At 38.7% G+C, this 15093-nt stretch overlaps 1 protein-coding gene and 1 long non-coding RNA gene across 3 annotated transcripts in view; one reads left to right on the top strand and one right to left on the bottom strand.

Annotated features, from left to right (window-relative positions):
• MAGI2 (membrane associated guanylate kinase, WW and PDZ domain containing 2) overlaps positions 1 to 15093 on the top strand; it is a 1217785-nt gene that overhangs the window by 1073042 nt on the left and 129650 nt on the right. For both annotated transcript variants that reach the window (XM_039849352.1, XM_039849353.1), the window contains 2 exons: positions 2842 to 2933; positions 12357 to 12549. In XM_039849352.1, coding sequence (XP_039705286.1) covers positions 2842 to 2933; positions 12357 to 12549 — 285 coding nt within the window. The remainder of the gene's footprint in view (positions 1 to 2841; positions 2934 to 12356; positions 12550 to 15093) is intronic.
• Positions 6018 to 15093, bottom strand: part of LOC120591724 (uncharacterized) — a 43503-nt gene continuing 34427 nt past the window's right edge. The window contains exons 2-3 of the long non-coding RNA XR_005649966.1: positions 10889 to 11073; positions 6018 to 6126 (exon numbers count right to left, since the gene is read on the bottom strand). This is a non-coding gene — a long non-coding RNA (uncharacterized LOC120591724). The remainder of the gene's footprint in view (positions 6127 to 10888; positions 11074 to 15093) is intronic.

The following is a 15093-nucleotide window of genomic DNA, read 5'->3' on the forward strand; positions in this document are numbered from 1 at the left end:
AAAAAAAAAAAAAAAAAAAAAAAAAACTACCTCCTTGAGCCACAATCTATCATTTAAACTTTTTTTCCAGTTGACTATTTCTCTAAAGTTTCCATTCCCTGCAACCTCTGTGTTCAAAATTAACCAAGAAAAAAAATAAATCATGTCCGCTAGCACACTTTTCTAATGGGTGTCTCTTTGCCTCTCTTTACTTACTCGTGTACTATGAAGCTGGCCACCTTCTGCCTAGAAAATTGCAAGGCGAAGATGACTGGTTGGCACATAGTACTCTATATTTGAAATCAGAGTGGTCAGAGCAAGAGTCAGAAGATAATAATGTCACCAAAATGCACACCAAAAAATAGGGGCAAGAAGATGAATGCCCCTCTCAAATCTGTTCTTCAGAGTTAAATAAAATTAGCGAGCTAAAATCTATATTTTTCTACTAAAAAAAATATAAAAAGTTCTGAGTCATCCATTTAAGAAAAGCTTTCCAGATCCCCCAGGAATCACAGCATTCTCTGACACAAGACAATCCCCTTGTACTTTAGTATACCCCAAATTCCGTTAAGGGGATTGTCATAATTTCAGCATTTGCTTGGGGGAAGTCTTACTTGGGGGAAATAAATAAAATAGATCACACAATAAACTCCTCTTAGAGTTCCTCATGCAATACGGATTGGTGCTAAAGCTACCGGAGGAACAATTTCCTGTTTACCATATTCCAGTGATGCAAAATGAGAATATTTAAGGTAGATAGAAATTGTTGTTTAAGCATATGCTAGCTCTATTAAGCTTCAAAAGTATGTCATGCTCATTTGTATTTTTTATATGTATATGGTCTAGATTCCTCTAAGCTTAAAGTAACCTAGAGGGGAGATTGCTGTGAATAGTCATATCACAATCAACTTTTAGAGGTCTAAACAGTGATCGAACATTATATGTCTTCTTCCCATCTCCTCTGGCTTTTCTGCCTCCCTTGGGAGGAATACAGGTACCTGTTATGATTTTGCATGACTGCTCTACCTGCCTTCAGAGTCCCAAAAGCTTAGCACACATACCAAAATGTGATTTCATATATAGCATAGACCCCAGAATAAACTTAGTTCAAAAGTCAATTATGAATTGTAGAATGTAGGACAAAGTTTTTATCTTCCTTTTAACACAAGACTCTAGCTATTAATGGTAATTGATTTCTTCTAAGTTCTATCTTTAAAATATGAATGATTATACAATTCATAAAGAATGACTAATGGATGTGGCGATCCAATTTGTTAGTCTTTTTTGAGTTTTGTATTAGTCACTGAATGAAAAAGACTTTGATTATAGGTGCCGCTTGTCATAAAAGGGCATGAAAGTTCATTGAGTCTTGAGCAATACCTATGTATATACATATGTACCTGATTGTGTACCTGATTCAATTTTTTTTGTTGAGAGCACTAGACAGAAAATAAACTTATACCTACATTTCAGGAGCGAATGACTTGCCTTTTGTATATCACTGAGAATACGCAGTCAAGTTGGAGGGCACGAAAGCAAGTCCAGTACCATTGTGCTTGGTTTATTGTGTCGCACCAGCCCCAGTTACTGTAGAGCCTGGAAAAGATTCACGAAGCCGTCATTCATTGAGTCTGTCTCTCAATTATGACTACTAGTAGATATCCAAGTGGTCCAGACATAGCTTCCTGTCCCAGAAGGCTCTGAGATCCCATCCCAAATTCAAAACCATCTCGGTTAAGCAAGGAGAGCTTAACTTAATATTTTCTTCTGTCCGTTCTAATATCTCCTTTAAACTACTAAGGCCCAGATCACTAAATATTTCTTAAGTGAACAATGGCATTAATAAGCATTACCCTAGTGTTGCTGATCATCCATTGATGTCCCACCAGTGGCTGTAAAAGTACACACAGCTCAGTTATGATTGAAGCTTTTCCCCCTAAGGAAGGTTCAAAGGGCCAAGGGCAGCAGATGAGCATAAATCATATTCTCTTTAAACAATCAAAATATGTCTTATAGTTTTGGTTTATTTATTCTACAGTTGGAAAAAAAAATGACATTCAGGAGAGTTTCCCAGCTTATTTTAAGTATGTTTCTATTCTTTCAGCTAACTGCAGAAAAGTATTCCTCTTCTAGTTTATTTTGAATAAGGTAGTGAAGTCAGTAGTTAATCTACTGGTGACTTCCACATTTTAAAATGTTTGGGAGTTAAGAGTTCACTTAGACCTAGGCAAATTTCTACTCCTAAAAAATCTAAAGGAGTTAGAAAATTAAAAACAAACCTCAATACAGAAAAGTTTAAATTCTATACTTTTTAATCTTTACAATTGTAAAAGAAACAACTTTCATTAGGCATAAGTTTATATGCCCTTCTACTCTCACACACACACTAAACTAGATGCAAGTCATAAACAGGTATTAGGAAGTTACTAGGCAGTACTTTACCAGGTAGTTTCGGGATGTTGCCATCTGTTCTCTCATACTTCTAAAACAATCGTTCTGATCAGACTGAACATCTTCAAAGTGACAGCTAGTCTTCTTGGGGATAATCTGAATGCTCTCAGGAAAATAAAGAATTATAGAGGCATCAGTTTCATTTTGGTTTTTTTTCACCCAGAAAATGTGTGTGCTCTTTCTGCCTATGATCATTTCTCAACTGGTCACAGTTAATTCAGAGATGACCTAATTTTGAAATACCTACTTTCTGTTGCCATATATATATATTTTTTATTCTCTATGCTTCCTATCAACTCTAACAGCACTCTCATTAATCACATTCAGAAAATTAATCATGGGTGTGTTCAGTCCCTTGAGGGGTGGGGTGAAGGCAGGATTCATTACTCAATGGGGTCTCCTTTATGCCAGGTCCAGATTATAAGGAGCTGGATGTTCACCTTCGCAGGATGGAGTCTGGATTTGGCTTCAGAATCCTCGGGGGAGATGAGCCTGGACAGCCTGTAAGTTGATTCCCTTTATTTCCACAGTTTGGGCTATATTGTATGTATAATTAAACAGAGGAAATATTATTATGTGTGACACTAAGAAAGAAAACTTTTAGGACTCACATTAAAAAATTTGAGAGTTTTTTCTTGCTATGTAAGTTCTCAAAATGTGCCAGTATTTCTATGACTGTATACCATCATAAATCAGCGCGCATTGTATTTCAAGAAGGAAATTACTCTTTCTTGTAATAGATTGGATTTTCTTGAATATTTTAATTATTTAATTGAATTGGACTGACCCCTGGTCTCTCTGGGCAGCAGTTCACAGGTAAACATGCAGTATGACAGAAGAGATGACTTGTAACAGCAGAAGTATGTATGTTTTCAATCAAAATTACAGGGCAGAAAATATATAGTGATACACAGAAGTAAAATCAAGCTCAATCTCAATTAGATTTGAATTAAGAGACAACCATGAAAAGATGTTCACAATGTCTACTTCAATTGGCACAATATCGGGAATTTGGGGAGTGCTCTGAAAATCTTTGTGTGTGTGTGTGTGTGTGTGTGTGTATACACATTATTATGCATCAGAGTGAAAGCATAAAATAACATTAATATACAAATATACAGCATAACTAGAATTATGAGCATGTATTAAATTAAAAGCTATAAAACACTCACTGCAAAAGATATGTCCTATATGGTACCCAATGTGATTAAGTTTGGTCCACGAAAGGTTTGAATAAATGACACCCCATCCCAGCTCAGATGCTTGTGCCCCATCCTAGCTCATACATGGAACTTAAGCTCTAAGCCTCAGTTTCTTTATCTGCAAGATAAGGATAATAATAATACTCTTTCATAGAGGTGCTTTAAGAATTAAAGAAGATAACATATGTAGAGTTCTTGGTATTGTGCCTGCATCATATTAGGTGTTGGATAAATGTTTATCATCATCATTTCCCTTGTTAGTAGATTGTTCCAAAAAATAAAACTAGAACCCCTGATGAGCAAAAATTTTCAGGAGAAAAAAAGTTAACCTAACAAACGAAAGGACTCTGTAAAAATTAAAACTGTTCCGAAGCGAAGTAGATTGCCTTGATAGACAGTGAGCTCCTTCTCAGGAGAGGTATTCGAGCAGCACTGATGAGAACCGGACGGGAACCCAAGAGGCTTCCTCTGTCCTGGATGTTAGATAAGTTGGATCAGATGCTTGACAAGATCCTTTACTACAGAAAACTCCAAGAGGCTGTCCTTGGACTCTATGGATGAGGGCATTCCAGGAAAAAAAGACTTATTTCCTAATTTCTGGGGATAAAATTTGGCAAATCTACAGAATATCACTCATTCTCCAGCTGCCAGAGAAGATGTAAAAATGCAGTTGTCAAGAAGGGTTGTCTGGATTTTCTCACTAGGGCTTTGGGAGGAGACAGTGCTGGGGTAAAATTTAGGGCTCAAGTAATTTCGGACTTAAATTTATTCAGAGCCTCTGTCACAGGGAAAAGAAACCAACCTCAGTTACATTTTATTCCCCTTCACAGAGTTGTTCCCTTCTCTCTGTCACTTGCTTCTGAGTTTACCAGGAAACTTCAGTCACCTACTCAGCCCTCCAGTCTCATTCCTCCTTGTAACTCATCTTTTTAAAAAATTAAATTAATTGGATAGCATTGGTTAATAACATAAGTTTCAGGTATATGATTCTATAATTCATCATCTGTATATTGCATTGTGTGCTCCCCATCCAAAGTCTAGTCTCCTTCCGCCACCCTATAGTTCACCCATCCCCTTCCTCTCTGATAACCACCCCACTGTCCTATAACTCGTCTTGTTCTACATATATAGAACTGAAGATAGCGTCAGGTTTCTTCCCATACATGAACATTTAACCTTGTGGCCTTCATAGGGTATTTATCCGACTTAGCTTCCTTCAAGATTGGTCTCTATCTAACATGTTCGTAGTCTGCCCATTCAGTTTGATCAGTGGGATTTTAAATTTCTTTTAAGCACGGACTTTATCTTTCCTTTTTATTATCCTTTAGTGCTCCCTAAGTGAAAAGTGTGCCATTTCCCAGAGTTAGCCAAACTCTAGGTTAAGATCTCAGTCTTCCAAACTGCCAAGTCTACCCAACACATCTGACACCAGCTGCAATGAATTTACAAAACTGCAAAGTGTGAGAGAAGAATCTCTGTAATACTGCCCTCACTTCAGACACCAGCGGCAAATTCGGGGATCCCCACAGCCTCCCTCAGGTTCAATAATTCACTAGAACAGCTCATAGAATTCAGGAAAGTATTATACTCAGGATTATAGTTTTATTATAGTGAAAGGGAACAAATGAGAACCAGCCAAAGGAAGAAGCACATAGGACAAAGTCTGGAAGGGTTCCAAATGTGAAGCTTGTATCATCCTCAGGGAAGTGTTAACTTCCTGGCATGGATGCAAGAGGACTGCCAACCAGGGATGCTCACCCAAGTGTTTGTGTCCAGAGTTTGGGATTTTGTTATGTGGGCATGATTGACGAAATCATCACTCAGGTTGTTGAGCTCAACCTCCAACCCCATCTTCTTCCCAGAGGTCAGGCTAATATTACGTGACTCAAAGGCCCAACCTTTAATTATATCGCTGGTAGATCTGACATGATCAGTCCCCACCCTAAGACTGTTGGGGTGGCTGGCTCCACTCTGAGTCATCTCCTTAGCATAAACTATCAAGTGCTCTCAATGAGTCTCATTAGCATAAATCCTTGTTATGGTCCAAGGGACTCACCATAGACAACAAAGACACTCCTGTTCCAAGGACACAGAGGTTACCTTCCAGAAAAGACCAGACCTCTCTTTGCGCTGAGGCCAAATTCTTTATTACAAAGCCATATGCTTAAAAAGAAGATAACGAATGATATCAAATGAAGGAAACAAAACAAAACCATGTCCAAACTAAAATAGGTGATTTTTTATAGCATTTTGTGGGCGACCAGAAGATAGATGACACTTTTTGTAGGGTATTTAAGGTTAAGTCTATATAAAATCCATAGCACTTTAACATATTATCTCAAACTTACCAACTTAAGGGATTTCCACCAGAAAGATGAGGTCCCTGTTTGTTCCAGAACGCACTGACTGACATGCTTTTTTTCCCTTACCAATCTATGAGCTCCTCAAAGGTGAGGACTGTGTTTTGATGGTGTTTGTGTCTTCCAACTCTAGCCTAGAACAATAAATAATTGTTAGGTGGAATTGAAGAGAGTCCTCTTTGTCAAACCAAAACTGTCACCTGAGCTTCTCAGAACAAATAATGATCTAGAGTTTACATATTTTGAGCCTTCTGTGTCCTATAGGCTCTTTAGAATTAAAATGACCTAATCCTAAAAGCAGGAATATGTCCTGGTAACCCCACATCATGCTTTGTTTAGCTCCCCCAGTGCTTTAAAATTGCTGTGCATCAACTTATTTCACATTTTTAAAAATTCAGATTTTCATCTTTTGAAAAATGCATCTAGTAACATCGAGCATGCCTTTCTCCATGACTACTGCCTTGAGCTAAGTAGTTGTCCCTTTTAGACGGAGCATGGCCACAGATCCCAAAACTCCCTGGGCCTATTTTGCTTATCTTGTTTACTGACTTTGAGACTCCCATCCTGGAAGATTAGATTAAAAGAAATTAGAAAGATGAATATTTTCACCAAAAGAATCTTCAGCCAGAGCCAGATTACAGTTCTTGTAGGCCCTAGCACTGAAAATATTATCAGGTTCCTTCTCTTATACATAAATACAAATTAAAGATTAAACTATAAAATAAATGTCAGGGAAAACAAGAACGTTTCCATGCTTCCCATACTTCAATACAGTCTTTGAAATATAAAATTCTTACTTTGCTGTGCCCCCCACCCCGACCCCATAGACTCACGCTTTGTCTGCTTTGGGGATAAACTAACACCACATTTGGAAAATATTGTCTGCACTGGTCTCCCCCTCCCGCAGAGGTAGAAGGGATTGTCTGCCGGTCACAGAGAAGGCACCACCTGGCTAAGGAAGGGAGAGGTCTGCCTGAACTTTGCTTGGCACAGAAGCAATAGAGTTGTTACTCAAGTGGAGCACATATGGCTCAGAAAGAAGCTCAGGTGTGTGACTGCAGCCATGGTCATCGCCACCCGCAGGACAGCTTTCTGCCTGATTGGTACACAGGTTCCCAGGTTCCCAACCTTCTGAACGCTGGCTTTGCATTCCCAAGTCCCTTCTCCCCTCTAGTGGGCAGACATCCAGTATTTATGATAAGCCTCCTCAGATTACATGGATTGCTGGTTATCCTCATTGTGTTTATTTAGATTTATTCCAGTTTATTCTTTCATTTGAGTGATTTAAGACATACTCAGGTTGCAAGTTACAATTCTGACAGTTAAGCCATAAAGTAAAAGCCAAAATCCCGCAAGCAAGCAAAGCCAGAAAATAATGTCTTGAAGACCAGAATATTGCTTCTCAGAAAAACCATGTCAGGAAAAGCAAGTCTACTGTAAAGATCTCCCATGAGCCTTTCCCTCCTGCTTTCCTCTCTTATACGTCCAGAGATAAAATACAAACAAAATGAGCTAGCCTCATTTAATTGCTGACGTCCTACAAAGGGAGAGGTTCATGAGGTGACTTGGTCCCCAACCACAGGAGGTCTAGTAAATTACGTCAAACGAGTTTCTGCCTCCATATATACGAAATGCTATTGACATCTCAGGGTGCACATTAAACACGACAACACAGCTTACGGCAAATATTGAACAGCAGGTTGCCAGCTCAGACAAAGCATATGGGCATTTTTTCTGCAAGAGGAAATACTTTTCACAGTTAAATAACAATAGAAATAGAAAGAAATGAAAAATTGCCAGAAAGAAACAAAAATGAGATTTCCAGCTGTGAGCTGAAAAGAAATGGAAAGACATCAAGATGGAAAGACTTGGGAAACACTGCAGTGGAGAAAGGCCTGTGTGGAGAAAAACTGTTGAAGGAAAGAGAGAGGTCATGATAGACATGTTCCTTGGCACAGGAGTCTGGCGCATACTTGGGGGGAGTTTCAGAAAGCAAGAGCCTGAAGTCTGCTCGCCTCATTGTCAAGCCTTGTCAGTTTATAATTATTGCAGATCATCCCTACTGGAGTGGAGTTGGACCAACATTAGGTAGCGCAGGAAAGAAGTAAAGGAATTAAAAGACCTGCAAAGGTGGTTTTCATTTTGTTTTTTTCTTACTTGTTTTTGTTTCCTTTTTCATGTTAGTTTTTTCCCCTGGCTTACTGGGATGTCAGCTACTTGAATGTGAATTGCTGTTATTTCATATCAAATACTCTGCTTTGTTCTGTGCCCTCACAGCCTATAAGAAAAAGTGGAGTTGCGGAGTTGCGGAGTTGTTTTTGATTTTCTTTTTTTTTTTAAGAAGGCAGTTGGAAAGATAAGGCCATGGATGAGTTGTTCATTAGGTGGGGGTGGGGAAGGTATCTTTCTTGACCTATTTTGCCACAAGCAGTAGAGGCAGGACAAAGAACTCCAAGAGCAATGAGAAAACTGATGAGTGGGACTGAAGGGTCCACAAAGGCTGAAGAATCCACTGAAGCCAGAGAGAGTGAGGCCAGTTGCCTGAAAGGGCTCACTGGCCAGTGTAGCCAGAGATCAGCAAGACTAAAAGGAAAATGTAACAATGAGTCAGGGAGCCAGACTATGCATTCGAGGGTTATCCCCTCAGCAAGCCTGGAAAGTGACTACTCCAGTGGGGCAGGGGGCTCAAGCAAGGCACCAGAGGGACAGTCCTTCAGTGGGCTCAGAACATGATGAGTGAGACCACAGATCCTGTGACCAAGTGGGAATACTCAAAACTTGCTAATCAAAGAGTGACAGATCTACAGACCAGGAGTGTCCACCATCTCCTGGGAACTTGTTAAACATGAAGAATCTCAGGTTTCACCCCAGATCCGTAGAATCTGACTCTCGGGGGTAGGTCCAGAACTCTATGTTTTAACAAACTCACCAGATGATTCACATGAACCCTAAAGTTTGAGAACTATTGACTTAAGGGATCGGATATCCTGAGGCATGTTTTTAAGAGCTTAAGTGAACTTGAGAAGCCAATATGACTTACAGTGCAAGAAGGAATTATAGATTATCTAGTCACTGCAGTTACAGTGGCAGACAGAAAATAAATAGAATGTGGTGAGTGTACAAAGCATATTCGAAATAAAAAAAAAAAGTGTGGATTATCTTCTGAGTAGAGAGACACACAGAGAGCTCTGTGTCAGCAGTGACATACAATGCATGAAGGTGCAAAAGTGCCAAAGGCTGAGGAACAACAGCAGCATGAGAAGCTATGACAGCACACACGGTCAGCCTCTTCCCAGCAAAGGCAACAGCAGCTCCTGATAGATGGAGCAAATGTAACACAGATATATATAACTAATGGACAAGCAGCTCTAATGCCTACTCCAGATCACCACCCTCAGCTCAATTCAAGTATGTTTAATAGCTATGGCAACATTTTTTTGAAAAAAACAAGGTAGAGGATGGATTATATAATGTAATCATACTATATATACATATAATAACTATATAATACTATATAATATATATTATAATTCAATAAATTATATTAAAGTATATTGAATATGTACAGTTTATTTGGATATTCAACTGAAGTGTACATTGAATATAGTTTATTTAAAAATATATAAAATTTGATAAAACAAACTAAAGATTGAAGATTAAAGCTTCAAGTTTTAAAAAATTTGTCCTGTGAACTTCAGTCTTTGCTCAAATGTTGACTTCTCAGAGGCCTGTTCCAACCAACTCTAACACCACATAACTGACACCACCCACCATCCCACCTTGCTCTATTTTTCCATGGTACATGTCTGCTAGCATACAACATAATTTATAGATTTATTACATTTATTATTGTCTGACCACTAGAATGGAAGCTCTATATGTCAGTGATTTTTGTGTATTGCTCACTGATGGATTCTTGACACCTAGAAGTGTCCCTGGACTCATTGAATATTTGCTGGAAGAATGAATTAATTAGTGAGGAGAGTACCTCATATTGCAATACAGCAGAAAAGCAGATGTTTTACTGGAATTTTTCTTTTAATGGGTGATATAAGCTAGTAGCACAGGAGATAACTTCAGTGGTATCTGTATATCTTTGCTGTTTTCCTTTAACAAGAGAGGAACAGGAATTTTCCAATGTAAAATTTCATTTTTACAACTTCTTTAGAGGACCCAATTGCAAGTGTGGTTCTCTCAGTTGTAACCAATTTTTTGGTTCACTTCGATCAGTTAGAATCAGAAATATAGCTTGAAGTTGATAATTAACCAGCCAAGAAGCTCACAAGCCATATTTTTCTCTATAACCACCTATAAACTACCCTTCTAATGCATACAGAAAATCTAAAGGTCGAAGCATTTTCTTTGGGCTAACCCAGCTAAATGCAGCTTTTCATGAGGTGGCGGAAAAGCATAAACATTTATTTTAACTGGCTTTTGCACAAAGCACTTAACAAATCTTTGAAGTGCTCCTTAGTGGATTGAGACTTTTGAAGAATAGATTGGAACACCTTCAGAAAGAAACTCATCAATTCAGGTTGGCATGACAATAAGGGAAAATGGAGGCTGTCAGAAGCATGTCCAACAGCTGGACTTTAGCAAATGGGTACAGAAGGGTGCAGGAAAGCAACTGCACTGTGTAGCTAGCCAATCTACTGCAGGAGATGTGAGGCCTTTCCTGTGAGACCGATAATGAATCATGCATCAGAGCACTAATATTCAACATGGAAGCAAATCTATTCCCCACCCCACCTTACCTTCCAGAATTAGGGGAAAGCTGCTGTAGTGATGGGGAGTTTTTATTCTTCTGTATAAAAGGAGCTATTATTCAGTAGACCATGGCTGTGAAGTCATCAGGGGGGAAAAAAAGAACTCTTCAGACTATAATTTTATACATACCTGAGAAGTCTTGGGCATTTAGATCTAGTTGCCATGTTCACAGGCCACACTGAGCTATGTGACCAAGTACAAAGAAATCATTCTGCTGCCGAGCCTGAGGATATGCACGCCTGCGAGTCACAATGCAGCAAGTCTGCAAATTAGCTGGAATCCACAGATTTGAGATTTGAAAGGAGTTTTTGCACCTGAAAGAAATCAATCTGTGAGCAAGTGATCATTTTATAAAGATTTAAAATAAAACCTAGAATATAGGCTCTATAATTTTATCTGGCTAATAGTAACTACTGCCTTTAGATGCTATATGGCTAAATTGCATGGCAAAAGAAAAAGGTTGTCTATTTTCCATGAGCTGGAAAAAATTGTTTAAACAACAAAACTAAAATATTAAGTGCCATTGTCTCTCCTCTGAAAAAGAAAAAAAGGCTTACTAATGGACACTAAATTGAGTGTTTCTAATGCGAAGTGGGAAACCTTATGTTATGCCTTTCATAATAGTCCCTGGTTCAGGGAATTATAATAATACGCACATTTCCCAGATGTGTACCTCCTCATTGATATGATAGTCACCTAAACAGCAGAGACATTCAGGGGACAGGCAGAACTGGGAATGTCCTTTGTGCAGAGGACAGTACTCTGAAGAAATGTTAATGGAAAAAAAGCTAAAATCTGGAGGTGATTTGACTGAGATTTTTTTTAAGTGAGTCAGCTAGCCAGGAAAAAACAAACATGAATTTTGTTTTGTTTTCTTCTTACTTTAAGTTTTTCAAAGCAAAGCAAAAAATAAATGAAACAAACAAACAAAAAAAGCACTTGGAACTTTTATCAGAGTTTAAAAATATACAGCAGCCAGTTTCTCATGACATTTTTGAGTACTCACTATGTGCCATAAACAGTCAAATGCCCTGCATACATTATTTCATTTAATTTGCCAACAACTTCATAAAGTAGGTCCTATTATTTTATTTCCCCATTTTGCAGATGAAATAACTGAGGCTCACCGAAGTGAAGTTTTGCCCAAGGTGACACGAATAAGAAGCGAGGCCAGGATTCAATCTCCAACTTGTTTCAATTCAGAGCCCATGCGTGGTGACCAATAGCATCAGATTATTCAGGTTTAGAATTTTCTTAAGGGTGATCATTTATGAGCCAGATAACAAGGAATCCCCAAACCTCATGGCCTCCGCAGCTAGCTCAAAATATTTCTCTAGATGTAGGTAACAACTTGGAGAGTTGGAAGGGCATCCTTCAGCCTCTTATTTTTCGTTTTTCAAGTACGTACTCAGGTTTGGTGCAAGGAATAAAATGTGGGATTAAAATCTTCCACCGAATATATGTATGTATGGGAGTGTGTGCGTATATATACGTGTGTGTATATATGTATACACACACACACACACACACACACACACACACACACATATGTAATGTTTGAAATGTAAATGTCTTTTCCTTCTCACTGCTTCTCTAGATTTTGATTGGAGCCGTCATTGCCATGGGCTCTGCCGACAGAGACGGCCGCCTACACCCAGGAGACGAGCTCGTCTACGTTGATGGAATTCCAGTGGCTGGCAAGACCCACCGCTATGTCATTGACCTTATGCACCACGCAGCCCGGAACGGGCAGGTCAACCTCACTGTGAGAAGAAAGGTGCTATGTGGAGGTATGCAGCTTGAGCCAGCATCAAGAGTGGAGGGTTAGGTAGTGAGATGCTTGTGTGAGACATGATAAAGACACTTGAAACAAAATTTTAAATCAGTTTCCATATTAAATGAAGTGGGGGGAACAACCTAGATACTCCAAATGTAACTGATTTTGAAAGTGCAGATTTCCACCCCGCTAGTACAATTCCAAGCAGTCTTTGTGGCCCACATTTTCAACATCGTCATTAAAATTTTCAGGCAAAGCCTAGGGCTAATTTAAGATGTGTATGTTCTTTGGTAGATGCTAGTTATAACATTATAGTAGTGGAAAATATGACTTTTGAAAATGTTTTTCATTGTGTTTACAACCCAAGAACTACAGCATTTTGATACCGTAATAAGGCAAGGAAGATGGAAAATTAGCTTCCACTGTAGGGCCTGATAGAAGTAATATTAAAACTATTACCTTGATTTAGAGAAATGTAACTGTACATCACTCTGAGGAAATACAATTCATATAACTCCAAACTTATGAAACAGACAAATTAGAAGTAGTATTCCCTTTGCATCCATTTTCCCAACTTCATAAAAGAATCCATCAAAGACAGACTTTTAAAAGTCAGCCTTCATTGTCATAATAAATTTCTTTCTTCATCATCTCAACCCTACCCCCTCCAAAAAAATTTATATTTTTAAGGAATAACTCAGTTACAAGCATCACACTATTTTTTATAGTCTGAGCACTCAATAACATTGAGAACATAGTCCCAAACTGCCTGCACTTGGTTCTGTGACTCACAGGAGCAGCAGCTCCAATGATGTTCTGTTGTCGCCTTCTGTCCCAGTGGCCTACTGGCCTCTCTGCTCAGTGACCTGACTGCCCCTTGTACAGAATGATGAATGCTAGAATTAGAAGGGACTTTAGCAACATCAGTTCCCTCGTATTACAGGTGAGGAAACTGAGGCCCCGTGGTACAGAAGCTTGCCCGGCGGTGTGCAGCAAGTCGGTGATGAAGCAGAGTCTTCTCTGGGGCCAGCGCTGATTTTTTATGCCACTTTTAGTCCCCCACACTCTACCATCATCACCAGTTCCAGTGAATCAAAGACATTAGACCAATCTTTAGCAAATGTCACTTCCAAACATAAGGAGTCCTTCATATGTGTTATTATTATAACATATTTGAATTAAAAAAAAAAATGGACCACTGGCTAATCACAGGCTGTGAATGACTCAAGAGGATAAGGTTTACTAGTCAAACAAAAAATTTTTTTCTATTCTATTCATCTATAAACTAGACTTTGAGCAAGGCAATCATTTAAAAGGGCAAGTCAAAAAGAACTGTTAGCCGTCACCAGTAGAGACTGCTACATATCTTGTGTCAAATGGAGGTTTTGCTAAGAGATACTATTAATCTTCAGAAATTCCCGGCATACCATTTGACTTGACCCAAAGAAGTAAAACACCTTGAATTCTGCTTTATCCTTGGATGAGATGCCAGAAGGAAGACAGTGTTTTCTTGGTTAACATTTGACTGTCTCTCTCCCTACAAAGTGATTTTTATTAAAAGGTTGCTGTACTGTATGTTCTGTAACCCTAAGAGAAATTTAAAAGATACCTGATTTGCAAGGAAACACACTGCAAAGTGCAAAACCAATGCACCAACATAATTCCATGTTCCCCTTGCCGCCAGCTGATTATTGAAAATTAAATTTTGTTCTGATCAACCCAACCCAAACTATTGGAGTGTATGCCAAATGCTACAAAAATGTATTCTTGCAATTTGTAGATTATGTGACTTCCTTGAAGATGCTCTTTGTTGCGGTTCTTACCAACTTTACTCATTTAGGCTTTCAAGTGCATTTCGAGTGCATTTAATTTTTGAAAATGTTCTGCTGAAGACTGCTCATTCTCACCAGGAGAGTTTCCAAGTTAATTCAGCCCACTCTTCCTTGAAAGCTTCATCAGTATGAAAATGATTAAGTTCAGCAAAGGATACTTTGATAGTAAATGCCTAGAAACAGGATAAAACAGATTTATAAAAAACGCATAGAAAGACAGCTTTTCCTCATAGCTGCCATTTCTGCAGCAGTGAAAAGGGACAACTACAAATGGATATGACAGTGGAGATGCCTTTTCAAAGGTTGTTGTTATCATTATTATTATGCTTTCCTAAGCAAAGGCAGTGGGAGGTGCAAGTCTGGCTTATGATGAGATGAAAGCTGAAGGGAAGTGAGCAATCAGCCATGAAGAGACGGAAGATGAACAAGAAAGGCACAGTGTTGCCACCTTCTTGAACAAAGGAGCAGTATTATGGAGAAATTGCTGGGAAGAAGGGACATCATAATATCATACCCTTAAGCTTTGTGCTTCCTCAGCTTGTTCAAATGTCCTTCCCACCTCAGAAGACACTGGGCACTAGCTTTTTAGTTGGTGCTCAAAAAATTAAAATATTTATTATGAGAGATACAGACTGGTAGGTTACATTGGGTTAAAAATTTAAATAACACATAAACCTGCTCCAAATATTAAAATATGAAAAAGTTTACACACTAAAGATAGAAAG

Source organism: Pteropus medius, unplaced genomic scaffold (genome assembly GCF_902729225.1).
Source record: "Pteropus medius unplaced genomic scaffold, Ma_sr-lr_union100, whole genome shotgun sequence".
NCBI lineage: Eukaryota > Metazoa > Chordata > Mammalia > Chiroptera > Pteropodidae > Pteropus > Pteropus medius.